The 19,853-nt window shown below is 33.6% G+C and overlaps 1 protein-coding gene across 1 annotated transcript in view; it reads right to left on the bottom strand.

Moving 5' to 3' along the window:
- LOC115214031 (carbonic anhydrase-related protein 10-like) overlaps nucleotides 1–19,853 on the bottom strand; it is a 613,696-nt gene that overhangs the window by 332,241 nt on the left and 261,602 nt on the right. The window contains exon 5 of the mRNA XM_029783053.2: nucleotides 10,570–10,665. Within this exon, the coding sequence (XP_029638913.1) occupies nucleotides 10,570–10,665 (96 nt within the window). The remainder of the gene's footprint in view (nucleotides 1–10,569; nucleotides 10,666–19,853) is intronic.

Below are 19,853 nucleotides of genomic sequence, written 5' to 3'. Positions count from 1 at the left end.
TTGGGTACCTGAACTTCACCAAGTAACAGGAACTGCGAGGTTACATTATGCCCATTTGTAAATGTCCATTACAATAGCATGTACCGATATAGCACTTATTTCTCAATATGTAGTTATTATTCAGTTTCGAAGCTAGTATTTATAAAATTGGAGTTTTCGCCGAAACGTATATAGCGTATATATACTCATGTAATATGCGATTGATCAATATATCAATATGATAAACAATTTTATATGTATATTAGTGTTGACGCCACATATGGAAATTTAATTTGAACCACTAATTGAAGACGCTGTAAGAAATAATTTAATATAACAGATTTATTCTAAAAAGAAAATACTATAACAGAATTATGCGTTAGTTAGTTTAGACACACAAATAGAAAATATATTTTCCATTATGTTACAACTATTTCACCGCTGAGAAAATAACAGGTCATCTGTGTGTATCTAAATAATCATATTAAGATAAATTAAAAGTTCTAAATTAATATTGTTATGAATATATTTATAGGCTGTATTGATTTTCTTGCGAAACAGATAAAACAACAATATGCTCACAAACGACACACATACACACATAGACTTGCCCTGCAAAAACGCGTACGTATATGCATACACACATATATATAAGCGGGCAAAATTTGTAGACTGAAGACAAAATTGTTTTAAAATATATAAAATATATTAATTTATTATAACAACGAACTATATATCTGTAGGAAAGCAAGTAACCGTTTGCAAAGTACAAATGAAACCAATCGTTAATTATGGTATAGCGAAGTAGTTTCATTTTCTAAGGAGATATCCCACCAATTGCATACTATACACAACGTTTAAGTGCATTAATGTTAAGATCCCTTAGAGTGCATTTTTTTCGTTGAAAAGTAAGAGACAGCAAGCGTAATCCTACAAAACATGGCAAATAAATGAAAACAGCGTATATCAATTAAAATCCGTTTCCCGTAAAACATTAAACGAAAGGAAAATCTCGTATGATATAACTGAAAACTCATTTAATAATTATTTTGAATTTAGATACAACGTCTGAAAATATTTTAAGCTGTTTAGTCAATTACAATGACTCGAGTGCTTCGGTGGTACTATAATTTATTGCCCTCCCCCACCAAATTATGAAAGGCAAATTTGATCTCAGCGACATTTGAACTCAAAAGGTAAAGAGACGGAGAAATGATGCGAAGTAGTTTTCGTGACATACTAACGATCCTGCAAGATCAGAACAGACAGTAGTTTCTTGATGGACAGCACCAACTCGAACACGGGAGGAGTGATGCAAACATTTTCAGGGCATATATATATATGTATGTATGTACGTATGTATATATGTATGTATATAAACATTTCTATATCTCTCCAAAGGAGACTACGTCAGCAGTACTAGATATTAATAGTTATCGCCAAGCTAACATAGCAGTCCGGGAATATATGACGAATGCAGCCGTTGATTAGGTCTAACAGGATATCACCTCTAGCTAACTATTTGACACACAGACCTGTTTGCAATATAACCTTCGAACAGGGGCGGTCAGCAGCTTCCCCCTTGCTGGTTCAATACCGCAGACTAGTTTCGGAGATTGTGTCCCTTATCAATATGGAGTAGCCGAACCCAGCAGGCGTCGCTGCTGACCGTCTGTTGGAAGGTTTATTCACCTATATTCAGTGGAGTACATCCACTTGTTTTCAAAAATGGAAATATTAAAAAAATTTTTTTAAAACCTGTTGATTTTGAACAACCTGTGGATTTTGAACCAGCAAGGAAAAGCTGCTGACTTCCCCTATTCGAAGGTTATAATGAACACAGGTTAGCTAGAGGTGATGGTCTCCTGGAGCTAATCAACGGAAGCATTCATCCTATTTTCCCGGACTGCCATGTTTGATTCGCGATAACTATTAACATATCTCTCCCTCTCTCTCTCTCACACTCTCTCTCTCACTCACTCTCTCTCTCTCTCTCTCTCTCTCTCTCTCTCTCTATATATATATATATATATATATATATATATATATATATATATATATATATGTATATATATATGTATGTATGTATATCGATCTATATTTTGAGAGGAAGAGAGAGAGAGAGAGAGATGTTTGTTTGTGCGTCCATAGATAACATAAAAAAACATTTCTGTTTAGTCGGAATGTTTACAAGAAATTATAGCATTGTCCTTTCTCAAAATCCCTACAAGATCTATTGAAGAAGCAAAGTTATATTAATATTTCTGAATAAATTTTGAAGCAATGCTTATTTGTTCATACTATTCACCCGAAATTCGACAGAAAATTTCAATATAAACTGAATCATTAACGACATGAATTTTCAAGCATTATATTTTCATACACTAAAACGGTGAGCTGGTAGAATCATTAGCACACCGGGCGAAATGCTAAGCAGTTTTTCGTCTGCTGTTACTTTCTGAGTTCAAATTCAGCCGATGTCGACTCTGCCTTTCATCCTTTCGGGGACGATTAAATAAGTACCAGTTACGCACTCGGGTCGATATAATAGACTTAATCTGTTTGTCCTCTCTGTGTTTAGCCTCTTGTGGGTAGTAAAGATATAGGTATTTTGTCTGCCTTTACGTTATGAATTCAAATTCCGACTTTGTCTTTCATCCTTTCGGGGTCGATAAGTCAGTTGCGTACTGGGGTCGAGCTAACTGACTGACCGCCTCCCTTCCAAAAATTTCTGGCCTTGTGCCAAGAGTATATTTGTAAATTTCGCATAATTGTAAATTTCTACGTTAGGATGTCTGAAGATTTATCTCTTAATCACGGGTTACTACACTTAATCTTGTGAGCTATCAATAACATTGAAAAATTCAAAATTATATATATATATACATATGCATATATGTATATATATGTATATATATATGTGTATATGTATATACATATATATGTGTATGTATATATATATATATATATATATATATATATATAATATATATATATATTATATATATATATACATATATATGTGTATGTATATATATATATCTACATACATATATATATATATATACACTTAGATATGAATATATATGTACATATATGTATATATGTAGTTGTGTGTGTATGTCTATATGCATGTATGCTGTGAACTGATGTTTAATATCTATAGATTTACAATGCATGTGGCGGCCGGTTGTTAAAGGACTGTAAAAATCTAGTATTACTCTCAGTACAGTGAAAAAAGTAGAGCTGCATCAACCTGTTCCAAAATATGCACAGGGTGTAACGCCAGGGGCAAGAGTAAGTTGGATGGACAGGACGGAGCTGAATGAAATGGAGAATTTTCAATATGTTGTAAGTTTACAGCCATCAATCGCTTGTCTTTTAGTAATACGTATGCAGCTTTTGGAAAGCAGTAACATAAATTATGACCACTCCAGATACATGCAAAGATGATAAAATAAATGTTTTCATTACTGCCATCTTCCCAAATCCCTCTTGGGATCCAATAATATGGCGGAAATTGTATAGTATATGGAATCCATTTTATAAAGCTGAAGAATGTAAATATAAATCAACTGGATAAAACACCTAATACGTCAGTTACTAGACATGCACATACACTCAGTTTGTTTACAAAACCCAAGCACATCTATGGTTGTTCGGTTGAAATGTTATAACGCCCAACGAAGGAGTACGAGGGGTACTTTTCTGTATTGAAATTACAAACGAAAAGCGCAATGATGGTGAATCTCACAAATGATTGAACATACACTGCAAGCAAACTTGAATATATGCAACATCATCTCGGACACATGAGACGATCTGGCATGAGATCTGTCTCCCAAAGATGCCGGTCAGCATCAGGTGTTCAGCGGTTTATGTATCTTGAATCCCTAAAGTAGAGAACAAAGGGGTATAGTGCACTTTACGTTATAACAACCATAGTGGAGGTGCAATGGCCCAGTGGTTAGGGCAGCGGACTCGCGGTCATAGGATCGCGGTTTCGAATACCAGACCGGGCGTTGTGAGTGTTTATTGAGCGAAAATACTTAAAGCTCCACGAGGCTCCGGCAGGGGATGGTGGTGATCCCTGCTGTACTCTTTCACGACAACTTTCTCTCACTCTTACTTCCTGTTTCTGTTGTACCTGTATTTCAAAGCGCCGGCCTTGTCACTTTCTGTGTCACGCTGAATATCCCCGAGAACTACGTTAAGGGTACACGTGTCTGTGGAGTGCTCAGCCACTTACACGTTAATTTCACGAGCAGGCTGTTCTGTTGATTCGGATCAACCGGAACCCTCATCGTCGTGACCGACGGAGTGCTTCCATCCATAACAACCATTGTATAAATAAACCTCAGTACGCAGTCTGCAACAAATATGTTGCTCCCCGAATAGGTCTTCTCGGTCACAGAAAAACATATAAACGACCGATACCCTTCTGTTGCTTTTTACTTTTCTTTTTGTTCGTCTTATTAAGTTTTAATTAATTTAATTGTATTTCTTACTTATATTTTCTTCAGTTTTTACATAACTGCGAGAAAAAAATTAACTTTCAACATCTGATGGATGTGTGTGAAAAATCTATGCGTATGTGAGTGTGAGTGCATCTGTGCGTGTGTGTACATACATACAGATTCATTCATATATATGTATATATATGCACACATACATACAGATATGTTCATATATCTATACACATTTACATAGATAAGCAAGTGTGTGTTTATGTAAGCGTGTGAGTGTGTGCCTGAATCTTCCTTTTAATATGTGCGGTTGAGTACGTACACACGTGTCTTGCAGCAAGCGGATGAAGGCAAAAAATTTGCGCACACAAAATTTTCAAGATAAAATCAATTTTCTTTTTAATTGAAGAATTTAATGAATGATATAACTTCATGATAAAAATTTTAAATAATGCACACTTAAATTATATGCATTGTCGTAGGCCGTCAGTTTCGTATTTGAGTAATGGTTCTCGCATGGATGTGCACATATTTCCAAACAAAGACAAAATTTAGACTGGCAAATTTCCCTACACACTGACAACCAAAAATTATTGAGTATATTGATTTGCATGTGCGTATGTGCATATGAATTAATAAATACATACTTACACGTTGTGTATATATATATATATATATATATATATATATATAACCCAAAGAATGGTAACAAGCACACATAATTTCCACATAAAATGAAAACAGGGCGGCAGAGGATTAACATCGATCCAAAATGCTTTTGAATGTCATGTCATATCCCTTTGGAAACATATTTCAAAGATTAAGTGTAGAAGTGCATCCCTTGTCTAAGTTTGCATGCATGAGGTTGATAACATCATAAGATTCGGAAGGTAGCTCTTTCAGCAGCATTCCTTGTCTGATAAATTTAAATACATGCCAAAAGAAGTTGCACGACTCTACTGCAATGTATCCTCAGATGAAGTATATGAGTAGAAGACTATGCATGTATAGGTTAGTAGAAAGCTCCGGGATGGTAGTTACATTGATCGTCAAAGCAGTCTATCATGTACCACTGGGCGGACCAGTACATACTCCTTTGAAGGGTATGAATTTGCAATCCAGGAGCAGGAAATATCAACTATTAGGCTGTCAAGAAATTAGCTGCCCAGTACATGTTAATATAAAGCTGAAGATCAGTGAAAAAGAGAATACCTACGAAGAACTATTGAGAAATCTGCAGTTACTCTATACAGCTTACAAGTTCAAGTTAATAGCTGTAATTATTGGGGCCCTGTAACACAATTCCTAAATACCACTCTTGTGAAATTAGGCTTCTCAAAATAGGAAGGGTTAGAGCTAATTTGAACACTATAGATCCACTCCATCACTGGAACTGTAAATATGTGTAGAACTATCCAAAAATTTAATATTTAAATAAATATAAGCATGTCTAGATATGCAGTTATATGCATGAGAATACATGCATAAAATAAAACATACAAATCTGCACATATACATACAAACAAAATACCCTGTTGTTGATGATGAAATTCCAATAAAGGTGTCTTGGATCTAGGCTAGAAATCGGCTCTATTTCTCTTGGCAAGAAATCTTTAAAAACACTGAATAATGACGTACATACATACATACATACATACATACATACATACATACATACATGCATACACACATACATACGTATGTATACAGGTATGCCTAATAAGAAGGTTTGCAACAGAAAAGCATGAAACGATACATAAGGTAAAAGCAATACGACTGAAGTACAATTGAAATATTTTGAATTTTAAACTTGCCTTTTTAAAGTGTATCATAGATAAATATCAAAGTTTTTCTATCTGAGACAATCATAGTGTCTATGCAAAAGACTCTAGAATGGGTCTTCTTGGGGTTCCGGAAACAAAATCTAATTCTACCGTATCATATATTATTCAACAACTGTATTAATCAAAGATGAAATCGATGATAGCCTACATATATTTTATATCAATTTGAAGCAGATTGCTGATAACTACTAGTGACTATCTCAATAGGTAACGTAGCAAAAAATACCTTAGGAATGATAACCCAGGTTCGAAATTTCTCCAAAACCTGATGAAGGCTGGAGGATATTTCAGCCAAAACGTTGTGTTAACAGCAAACAGGATTAGGAAAAATATCCATAATGTACATAATTCCTCATCTCTTAAAAACAGAACTGTATTAGTAGAAAACATGTCTAATACTTGATACATGTTTCTATAATACAATTACATCGTATAATCAGTAATGTATTTGTTTATTTCAATTATTCTGTAGAACAGAATATATTTTGAAGTCTCTACATTAAGCGAGGAAATGTACAATACTCAATGTACACAATGACCCAGACTATCATAATGGAGCTATTTTTCGCAATATCCAAAAATATTGGGAGATATATCAACTATTTAATACCTACAACTGAAAGCATCGGAATTGCTAATACTGTTGTATATTTGATATTCACAACTCAATAACCCGTTGTATTCTCAGTAGAATATAATGATGCATATATTTGTCAGCGTTTTTGTACATCCAGTGTCTAAGAAGAAATTTGAAACTGCAAGATAGTAGACAGTGGATAATTATAGACTACAATCTCTTATTTCTTTCGTTTTCTGAATTTTATGAAAATGAGAAAACTCAATAGAAAATTTGCTATATGTACTGATATAATTATTGCTTGATAAATACTTAACAGTAATTGAATGTTTAAAGCAACAAATCTTAATCGACCAGAAGCAGTACTAATACCACGAAGTAACATTTATTCCCACATTAGAACACGGATGTTCTAATCCCGACACCAGTGACTGTTCTCGCAATGATCTTTTCATATATCGCTTGCGGGAAGATAAGTTACTGCTATTTCAAGCGACCGAGCGTGCAGCACCAAGGAGAACAAGGAAAATTGAAATCACGTGATATGTTGGTTCCGGCACTGGCGTTGATGGAGTATTATCTCCCCGCTGGCGCTATAAACAAACAAGAGCGCATTCCGCGCTAAGGGCCTATATGAGAGATTCTCCCATTGTAAATACCGCAATAAAGTTTGTTCCAACAGAACATCTGCTTTTAGATGGGAATAAACATTAGCTTCCGGTATTTATGTTGCCTCTGTCGCTAATATTCATATTTCTAATTGAGAGCAAAGTTGCGAACTTTGCGATTCGATCTGTTATTTTTTTCCATGTGTAAGAGTCTGGGACGGGAATGTCATCCTTTGACAACCCGGATATGGTGTGACGTGATATATATATACATATGATATATGCGCCCTTTTAAAGCCTAGACAGGCTCATGGGCCCGGTTTCCCGGTTTTAATGGCGTATGTCTCCCAGTTGGACGGGACGACAGTTCAACACAGCGTTCCTCATTTTTGCCAGCTGAGTGGACTGGAGCAAAGGGAAATGAAGTGTTTTGCTCAAGAACACAGCGCGTCGCCCGGTCCAGAAATCGAAACCACAATCTTACGATCACGATCCTGACACCCTAACCACTAAGCCACGCGCCTGCACTACACACACACACACACACATATATATATATATATATATATATGTTTGTTTGTTTGTGTGTGTGTGTGTGTGTGTGTGTGTTGTCCAGAGATCATGAATTTAAATTATAAAAGGCCAATATATCTTGAATGAGAACTAGGGTTATTAATACCCCGTCTCGATTTCGAAACTGTCAACATGCAACAGAGCCCTTACCAGGCGGGTGGAATCTCTAGAAGATCGAGCATAGGGAATAAAAATAGGATAGAGGCAACTTAGAAACCTTCACATACCTCATGACCTGGGATTCCTCATTTTAAGATCAGCTATAACACAAAGCATGAACACAAGTCGAAGAAAGAGTAGCTTGAAGCATTTTTCTCTGATCAACAAGCAACGAGCAAGGAAATGCTAAGGGCGATTATTAATGTTGATGCACATCAGTAACAAATCCAGCTGAATGAGAAGACTTTACAAAAATACACACAGACATGCACATATACATACATATCTACAAACATATATTTACTGACTTTTAAGTATAGTATTCGTATTCAAGCGAATGTTTGCACGCGCAGTTTATTAAAAACAAATTAGGGTTGTTTTCCCTTTCAACATTTTACCAGCCGTCTTTTCGTTAATGTATGGTAATATTTTGAAATCATGATAATTAAAAATTTTGAGAAATTCCAAAGGAATATACCTTCCTCTACAATAATTACGTTGCTTTTATTTTCACCGTCTAATTATCTATATTACTTTCCAATATATTATTGAGATGATCCCGATAATAAGAGGATTATTCATTCAATTACTTTAGACGTTTGAATGAAAAGTTCTATCTCGCCCAGACAAACAGATTTTCAATTGATATATGCCATTGGAATATTTAGATATGGCAGTTCCTGGAATTGCAAATTATCAGTAGAAAGCAGTATAGAATTCGTATTGGCGTATAAAGATCAGAAAACAGTAGACCATAAATAATTCTAAACAATTAGGTAACATAAAAGGAATTATATTGAAAAGCAATCTTTGGGCTACTTTATATATTACAAAGATTTATTTGAAAATAATTGAAACTCTGAATTTTTTTTGTGGTTACTCGAGATGATTTTGCGGAACTATCTTCGGTAAGATTATGCATACAATAAGCTTCCGTTACTATTGATTAGTTTCTTAACATTAGTGTGTTTGGGAAGTACTGTAGCATTATCTTTATAATAATAGAGATAAGACCATTATGAGTCAGACTTGCATATAGAACGACTTTCTTTCTATTTGAAATTTTGAAAGTTACGATATAAAGTGATCAGAGGAAAAGTGATAATTCTTTCCACGGGAAATCATTATTAGGGTATTTGATGTAACAATACAAGTAAAATTGTAGTATCTCTACAATTAAGTTGGCTTCGCATTGACTCCAAAGGCATCATAACTCGTTCGCAATAAATAATAATTTGGTAATCACCTACATTGGAATATCTGCTCATCTGCTTTAATGCTCTTTTCTCTGCAACCACAGTAATGGCAGACAATTTTGTGTGCCACTCGTGGAAACCTTAATTTTAGGCATGAAAACAAGAAATATTGATAGATTATCAATATTTGTTTATGATTATTTACTATCGCATCACTTAGGGTCGTTAAATCCTTATTGGACAAAATGAATGTTGAATAAAATACTAAAATGTATATATATATATATATATATATATATATATATATATATATATAAATATATATATATATAATATTCTTTTACGATTCAAATTTCGATAAACCGTGCCAAAAATCAACTACTTTTTACCTACTCACCAAGTAATTGCTGAAATCTAATAAACTGTGCGCTTATTTTTTGCTAAACATTGGTAACAGATTATCTATCGTCTCAGTAACAACACAATTCGAACAATTTATTATTCCGGAGTAAATATTTACATATTCTGGCGTGACAATATTAAAAAGCAACTGCAGGTCTTGTGACAAAATATGAAACTAATATTCTAAACTAACTCATATAATGATAAAGGAGTAACCAGTATCAAAAATTTTTTATGGCTCTTATTTTTCACACTTTACAAAATTTGCAAATTGCAAATTGACGTAGAACGTTGTCATTTTCAGAGTAGCAGAATCGTTGCACAAAATATTTTACAATATTTGTTCCTAATCTTTACACATTGACTTTAAATCCCATCACAATCCGCATTATTGTTCATCATTTTTGCTGTTAATAATATAAAGCTGTTTAATACTGGGGTTAATGTAATCAGCTAACACGTTGTCTTTTATTTTAACCTTATACCAGTACTAGAAATAATTATAATGCGTCTATTATCTTATTTAATCATAATCCTCTGAATTATTTCTATTCGAGCTAATATATAAATAGCATTGCAAATACATTCATCAAAGAAACCAAGTTGCAACAGCATGCAAGTTATTTACAATAACGAAAAATGTATAATAAAGTTCTAAGTAACCAAGTATATTTTAGATTTGGAACATTGAAAATAGTTTACCCTTAGCTATGTTCAAATAAGAAACGATTAGTGAAATGGAGGATATATTAAACTATTACATACTTCAAGAAATGCTGTTAATATTGCCATTCCTTTAACTCGCTGTGATGCATTTTTGGGCGTTGGATAGAGGTCAACATTATATGCCATTATTTGTATCTGCAACAGAAATGAATTATTAATAATATTTGAAAGTTATTGGGAATAACGAACATTAGAAATAAATAAATAAATACATACAATAGAGAATTTCTTAATAATTGCTGGAAATGAAATGAAATAATAACGTATATAAATATACATTGATTATTTAAGCATATAAGAACAGAAAGAGATATTGAGTACAAATAGGCCTGTCAACATCAGAATGTGTGAGATAGCACAACGATGCCGGAGAGAATCAAAGGTTTAAACGCATTCTGCTTAATCGATCGACACAAACAAATTATATCGATTTTCCACTCAATCTATTTTAAATTAACACATTATTCTTTTGGTATTTTTTCCTTTCATTGGATTAAACTTTTTCTTTGGATCAGAGTTGAACAGAACTTTGATCGTTTGCACTTTTTGATTGTTTGAAATTACTTTAATAAGAGAGGAACAGTGTTATTTGTCAGAGCAATTCATAGAGTGAAGCACTATAAAAATTTATATACGTAAAGTAATTCAAATCCAATTTAATTAGGAGACATTGCTGATATTTATTATTTTTTATTATTATTTTACACGCTAATGCACTCCATAGTTCTTCAACAAAAGCAATAATTGATAAGAGGATATTCTGTAAATATACATTTTCAATATCACATTAGCAGGAACAGTTATTGGCTGTAGACATAGTATAACACACACACACATATTTATATACAAAGAAAAAACACACACACAGACACACATACAAACAAGCACACACACACACACATATTTATATACAAAGACAAAACACACACACAGACACACATACAAACACGCACACACACACACACACATACACACATACACCAGGCTGAGTAAAAATTAAGCAACGTTTTGAAACATGAAATTCATCAGAATATATTTCAACAATGTGGAAATTATATTCATCAAAGTAAGTACCATTACAATCAGCATATATTTGCCAACCAGTTAAAAGCTTGTTTGTTCCGGTAAAAAAAAAATCTGGATTTCTGAAGCTGATGAACACTTTGAATGCACTTTCAGCATCAGTTTCATATTTGAACTCTGTCTTCCCGCAGGAAACCATCAAGGTGATTGAAAATGTGGTATTCGGTAGGAGAAAGGTCTGGAGAATAAGCTGAGTGGAGAAGAACTTCGTAGCGAAGTTCCCTCAACTTCTGGAGATTCATAAGTAAAACGTGTGGCCGAGCATTGTCAGGAAGAAAGATTTGCCCTCCTCTGTTGACCAGTCTGAGACGGAGGATAAGCAGTATTTCGTACATTTTGGCAAGTTCATGGCAATATGTTTCTGCAATAATGTTTTTTTTCGGGTCTTAAGAAGTTATAGGGGATGAGACCAGGAGTACACCACAAAACAGTCACCACAACCTTCATTTTGAAGAGCTCGAGTTTAGGGAAGGTTTTCGGTGCTTCCTTTTTTGTCCAGTCATTACGAAGAATGTTTTTGTTAATATTGTACAGAGTCCACTCTTCGTTGCAAGTTACGATACGTTCCAGAAATGGATCGGGTTGGTTACGGAGGAGAAGCGACGAGGAAATTTCATATCGGTGCAATTTCTGATTTTCATTCAAATCGTGTGGTATCCATTTGTCGAGCTTTTCACGCACACATATTTTACATACAGCTTGTCTTGTTGTACACTCACTTTCGAGACTAGTGAGTACAATGCTTTCCGACCAAGCAACACTGATGCTACCAAGAGATGTCAGATTGACAACCTTCTCTGCCAACTAAGCACAGCACATATCTTCTCTTCGTCATCCTTCTAGCAGTTCATAAATCACGGTGCAGTTTTAACTACTATAAAAACAACTATTTTGATTGACTAGATGAAAAGAATTTGTTCTTACAGCTTTGGAATTTCTCGTACAAATTTTCTGCGAAAACCATGCATTACATTTTGTTCCCTTTTACTTTTCGCGAATTACTTTTATGCTATAGTTCCAAAGTCACATTGCAGGCCAGGAAAACAAAGAATCTACCAACACATTCGAACTCTACTTAAAGGTTTTTTAAACGATTCAGTTAAACTTTTCTACTCCTCTGTTACGCTTTTACTTCTGCTGCTACATAACGTTTGATAGAAGTACAAAGATCTTAAAAATCCGAACATTTTTGCCCTGCCCGTTTTCTCCAAAAGACTAAAGCTTTGCGTCGATATCTTAATAGATTTTGGGAACACGAGCAATTACTAAACACTTTCTAGTCTTTATCATCAAATGAACAGCGAAACTGAGGGAGCATATCATAATATCTATTTCCACTACCAGATATTTGATGTTAAATTCAATGATAAAATATCACAAATACTGATGCACAATTTTAGTTTAGAGTTATCTTCATGTGAAACTTGTATGAAACTTGTAAAGTTAAACTTGACAACATCGAATTTTTCATTCTTCACTTTAACATGCTTCTTGATCTGATAATGCTTTAAGTATCTAGGAATTTTAGCACACTTTATATGAATTCATTCAGTGTTAAGAACCTTGGCATTCTCCTTCCAAGCATGCTATAAGTATCTTCCCCGCTAACTTGTGGAAGTATACCAGACAAAATTGATAGATTGTTATTATATTTACGTGTTAAATTCGCAAATACTCGGAAGGCGTGCCAATGTTTGTATCTTTTATATTATATATGTGAGTGTGTATATGTACATGCGTATGTGCATGAATGTTCTTCAGCACCGGAAGCATGTAAGTCAAAGAAGACCTAAGCTGGATTTGAACTGAGAACTTCAAAGACGGTAGGCGGATACCGCTTGGTATTTTATCCGACGCTATACCAAGTCGTCCAGTTCATGATTATATAATCACATCTAGATTTGGCAATTGTAATTATCAGATAGACAGAGTGTATCCTCCCAACAATTAACTGTATCAGACAAATGTCGCTGCATTTTAAGTGCTTCAATGCATAGTAGGATTTTCATTCAGTCATACAAAATGAATGGTAAATGACGTCAATGATGGTGTAGCGTACTGAACGATCTGCAAAATTGAATCATGTCTGTTTATGTTCTCCTGCGAAATTAATCAGCCTAATATATTTTGTCAGTTTCTCATGTAATTCACAGTTGTCCATTTAATTGATTCCAGTCTTACCGTATACATGTATAGTGCATTATTTTCGTCAAATAATCATTTAGTACGGAAAAGAAGGAAATCATCAAGAGTTAATTTTTATAGGCTCTCCCAAAATGTCGACGTCGAAGCAGTTAACGTTATTTCGGCTGATGACAACAGAGGCTAATGGGAATGCAGGGAATTGAAATGATGTAAATTGGGATAAACTTGTAAATTACTGAGTAGATTGTCAAAGTGGTGAGACAGAAAAATGGTTGTGGTAAAAAGGAGGAACAAATACAGTGCCTCCTAGTAACTGATGCTTCAAAACATTGTATACGAAATAATTGATACTTTGCTATAGAACAACATTTTTTTGTGTTATGTGTATTCACAGGGGTGCAATATATTTTTCGTGCATCTTGTTGAGACAGAGCTGACTTATGTTCTGTTCTATATGACAAAGTCTAACTTTTCGAATGACATGCGTAAGGCAGCATATATTTCAATTCTACTGCTTTTGTTTATCAGCTTTGGTATGTTTATCATTATTGCAAACATAAGATGCATGGATTTAGAATGCGAAAGATAACAAAAAATTCTTCTCAATGAAAACATATTTATTGAGACAATACGGGGCCCGAACATGATTTCGCATCTGAGAAAACAATCCTGTTTACTGAAGATAAATATGGTATCATGTTTCTATTTTTTCTTACAGTTACTGCTTGAAACACATTCTTAGCAAGCACATTATTACAGCTGTGTGAAATATCGAAAATTTTGTAAAGCATTGCTAGTTGGGTATAGAGCATTGCGGTTATCACCAAGAACACAAGAGATTTCGTCTTTTCACCGTTTCTTTAATTCATTTTTAAAAAATAAGATTAAAGCAATGGTCATAGCACTAGCTGATTATTGGGACACTTAAGGTGAAATATAGGGCAATTAGCTGAAATATTTAGAGCCAACCAAAAATTAAGCATCATCATAAGCAGGAATATGCTGCATGACGATCGAGTCCCTCAATTCATACATATGTTGGTGAAACTCCTATCTTTAAATATGAAAATTATATTGATTTTACTTTGAATAACGTTGTGATAATATATTCAACGATTTGATTTCTGTCTTTATTCCTTTTATCAACATTTAACATTTCTATTTTGAAACAGTCTATTAGGTACATCATTGTGTAATATTTAGACAATTTACATAACATATAAACATAGCTCTGAATTAAACTTACGTGAGTTATGATGTATTTCAATCATCATCAATATTAGATGATCGTTCAAAGGTTTTATTAACTTCAAAAACAAGACTTGTTCATATAATTTTGGAGGTCATATGGAGTTAATGTATTTACACTACAAGTAATTTTATTTAGTCATATTTGAATATGAATTCTCTTTATATTTTCTTTCGGTGATCTTCTCAATTATTAACGGAAAGGAGCAAATAATACTGGAGCCGTTGCCCTTTACAAGCGAGTTGTTTTGAATCATTGTCTGAATAAAAACAAAGAAATCTCATTGTGAAGATAAAAACCATTTTCCCCGTTCGGTTTTACAAATGATTCTTTCAAAATAAAATTCGATTCATAGTGTTAAAATTATTTGGGAATTGACACAGAAATATTCTCTGTTTGTCTCCAATCATAAACATTTCTGAATTCATACTCTTATTTTCTTGAAATGCTACTAATTACAGAATAACAGGTTTATTCTTAAAAGTTAGCTTAGTTAGCTTTAGTTCCTTTTGAAGTTAAAATACTCCTAAAGAGCGATCATTAACATCATCGTACACTTTTTGTGTAACCATATATGGTTATTAGATTTGATGTTGCACACATCATCTAACCAAAATAACTACATCTGCAATACGCATTGATTCAAATACGCATTGATAAAGGTAACCTTGTATGAAAGCAGTAAAGGGCAAATCCTGTCAAAAATTCTTTATTTGGTTGCTTTTGAAAGAAATAATCGAATGTTGTAAGTACCTAATAATAACATTAATGGAATCTAAGTTTATAACGGGAAATCCACAATTTTAATTAAATTAAATGTTGAATCACAAATTGTATACTGTGTCTTTTCAGGGATGTTATTCTAACACAACACGTCTCACTGATGTAGTGTGAAATGGACACATTTTAAGGAAGCAAATTTATATACTTTGTAAAACATTTATAACACTAAGACATCCCCACAGGTATCATAATAAATTATTCTGAGACGACATCGCATATAATTACGACATTCCTGCTTCCTCTAAAATTTTTGTTGACAAATGTTCACACGTTAGCTGTTTCTGAAACAGAATATGTGGAAATATTTTTGTGCATATATAGCATACATATATACATAGATAGATGCATAAATACGTACATATATGCATGCATACATATAAATGTGTGTATGTGTGTGTCTATCTGTGTGCGTTTGCGTCTGTACGTGCGCGTACGGAACTATATGCACTATACATTTCTACTTCAAAAACAGTAATATGTACAAAGAGAGCGGGATGAAAAAATTCATAGATCGAATATGAAGGAACTCTGTTATAGACATGAAATTTTGCCTGCCTTAATTTCAGCTGTTCTTCATAACAGCTCCATCGTTTTCGTCTAGATAACCTGGCATCTGACTGTTTAAAGTAGGCTTCAAATGTAACAGTAGGGATCTCTTTTGGAAATAAACAAAATTTGGCATCGTTGTGTTATCAAGTACCTGCAGAAAAAGGGTTTAGTTCCCAAAGACATTTATGTCAACGTGGTTGGTATAGTAGGGGATGACACTCCAGCTTTATCAACAGTGCAAAGTTTGACAAAGGAATTTTGAAGGGGAAGGGAGGGTTTTTCAGGTGACCTAAGGCCTCGAGGTCCTACAAGTGCCACCACCGAAGAAAATATTGATGGTGTTTAGCACATAGAGATGGATGACAAGCGATTGACTATAATTCAAATAGACAATGCTATAACCATATAGAGAGAGCTAAGAATATTCTGAACAATGAACTTGGCACAACAAAAGTAGGTGCCATGTCTTCTGATACCTGATCAAAAGTGCACCAAGCTGTTCACATCACAACAAAATCTGACATTCTTTGAGGCCGATGCAACTTGTTTCTTTCAACATTCCCTAAGCCATGATGATTTTTGGATTCATGTCTTTGAGTCAGAGGCAAAGAGAATATCCTTGCAATGGAAGCACGCGTCCCTACCTGACGCAAAGAAAGTTGAGGTCCTCAGTTGTTTGGGTTACAAATGTTACTGTGCTTATTGACTATATTCAGAAGTGCCACACCGTCATTGAAAAGTAATATGCCAACTTGCAGAGGCAGTAACGAAGGGCTATCATGACCAAACGTCCAGGAAGACAGACGAAAGGGGATTTGTTTCATCTGGACATTGCTCCAGTATACAAATCTTCGATGTTTGTCACTGTGGTTTTGAACTAGTTGATTACCTTTCCTATTCTCCTTATTCGGCCCCATCTATCATCTGTTCCCTATGGCTGAAACCAGTATCGCAGTGATGACTTTTTTTAACTAACACGATGAAAGCTTCTTCAACCATGAGGTCTACGCACTACAACATGGATGAAAGATTTGTATGGTCCAGGAGGACTGTGGAAAATAAAATTTTGTCATATTCCATGAGGAGCATCTCAGCCTATGAATTTCTCAACCGACCATCGTATTAGTCATTCAAAATCCTGCATACGTGGACTTTTATATTTTATTTTGTTTTAATTTTTCTTTAATTTCATGCTGCAACATTTATGACGTCTATGTTTATATATAAAAAATGGCCATATAAACGTAAATATCTACGCATAGCAACAATATAAAGATGATTATTTGAGTGATTATTGTAACAGTGTCTACAAATAAATTGCACGTTTGTACAGCCAAGGGAGATAACGTTTATATACACACACACTCACACACACATACATGTATATATATATATATAAACGATATGCATTTTTCGGTTTCCGTCTCTCAAATCCACTCACAAGGATTTGATTGACGTGAGGCTTTATTAGAAGACGCTTTCTCAAGGTGCCACAATGTCGTAGACAATGTTCAAGATTTGTCGAAGTAGCTAAAATATTTCCTAAACACACTTATACGGACTGAGAACGATAAACGTGTATGTAATTATTTTTTGTGTGGATTCTACAGGAGTACTTCTACACCTTTCAGTAACTACATGGTTATTCTGATTCAATACAATAAATTAACGATGTTACGTTTAATGTTATCAATTTACTTTTCTTATTTATAAAGCGAAACGGCAAAACATGCGCTCGCACACACACATACACATTTATGGGCAGGTAACTGTAAATAACACAGAGCTCTGTGTATAGTAATTTAGTCTAATATTTACACATGTTAACTTTTCCTCTTTACCAAAGATTTTGCAAGTTATCTCTCTAATGATCTTTTTGATATTCCCATCTCTTCTCTCTGTAGTTTCCGGCGTTTGAGATGAACCATTTGATAAAAAAATCGCCAATGAATAGGAGATCATTGTTTTCCCAGAAGTCGTTAATGAATTTTTTACTGCTTTCTGTTTTTTTTTCTCTTGATATTATCAATGCTCAATGTGCTTCAGAACAGCTTTTTCGCCTCCATGCCTGTCTCGAGTTATTATGTTTTCAACTAACTATTCTCATGTGCTAGGATGTATGTTGAGTAATGGCATAATCTTCCTGATACAATCATGAAAGGGTTTCTTATGTGCACCTTTGGATGGTTATTTTGTGTAAGATCACTCTAAAAGGCCAGTTTGGGTTTTCTCGTGTTTGACACCATTTTACATGTATTATCCACAAGAGTTGCCATTCATTGATGGCCTAGAGGCTCACAGACAGATTTTGTTCTCTCCATGATATTGTCCATTTCTAAATTGGTCACCCTGTGTCATGTTCGAGCGCATTCATAGTTTTCTTTCATGAAAATATTCCACACAACGTATTGATTTTTGGTATGATGGCAAAATATTATATCCGTAAGGGAATGCAATGTAGAGGACTCAACAGCTGGCGATCAAAAACAGTTAAGTTCCAGTTTGCAGCTGTAAAAGGCACGGTATGAGAGATGCCCTAAATATACACAGCCATACGAATATACACATGCATATATATATATATATATATATATATATATATAATATATATATATATATATATATATATATATATATATATATATATATATATATGCATGTATATATAAGTATTTATATATATATACACACATTAACACACACACGCATATATATATATATATATATGTATATATATATATACATACATGCACACATATGCTAGGTACGTTATTTTATACTACATATATACCCTCTCACTATCTCTTTCTCCATACACAGACACGTGTATATATATATATATGTATGAATAATGCACATAAGCCTATTCACAGATATGTGCAAAATATACAAAACAGAAATTAGAAATATATATTTTTTCTGACATACTAATGTTTCGCCCAATCTCACTTTAATGGTATATAGCTTGTTTTATCTATTTTTAATTTCAAAGTTTTAAACAAATATAATTACATCAACGTTTTTCCTATATATAACAATAAAATGGCGATATATAAGTAGTTGAGAAAATGTATAAAAAAGTTCTAATTAAAGATTTAAAAAAATAAATGGTGTTAAATATTAAAACTCTGCATACATTTTAAAGTTTGAAATTAATTTGTTTCCTTTTTTTTGATACACCAGCCTAATAAAACAAACTAAGAAACAATGTGTTAAAAAAGCCACTATATATCTCAATTGAAAACAGTCGATAGAAAGATATAATTGAATCAAGTATAAAGTTAATGCAATTAGACAAAGTTGAAGGAAAGCCTTTCAAAGTGCCGTTGCCTTCATGATGATATTCATCGATTTAGTCTTTATTGTGTATCGAACCGTTCATTTAAAATATTTTACCGGAATAAAGATATCATTAAAATTTTAAATAACAAAATCGACCTATCTATTTAATAATTGTAATGTGCGCTATACATAATTTATCTATTATATTCATAATAATTTGAACAGTTGTAAA

Source organism: Octopus sinensis, linkage group LG7, assembly GCF_006345805.1.
Source record: "Octopus sinensis linkage group LG7, ASM634580v1, whole genome shotgun sequence".
NCBI lineage: Eukaryota > Metazoa > Mollusca > Cephalopoda > Octopoda > Octopodidae > Octopus > Octopus sinensis.
Note: the sequence above shows the minus strand (reverse complement) of the source record. Positions and strands in the feature narration are given on the sequence as shown.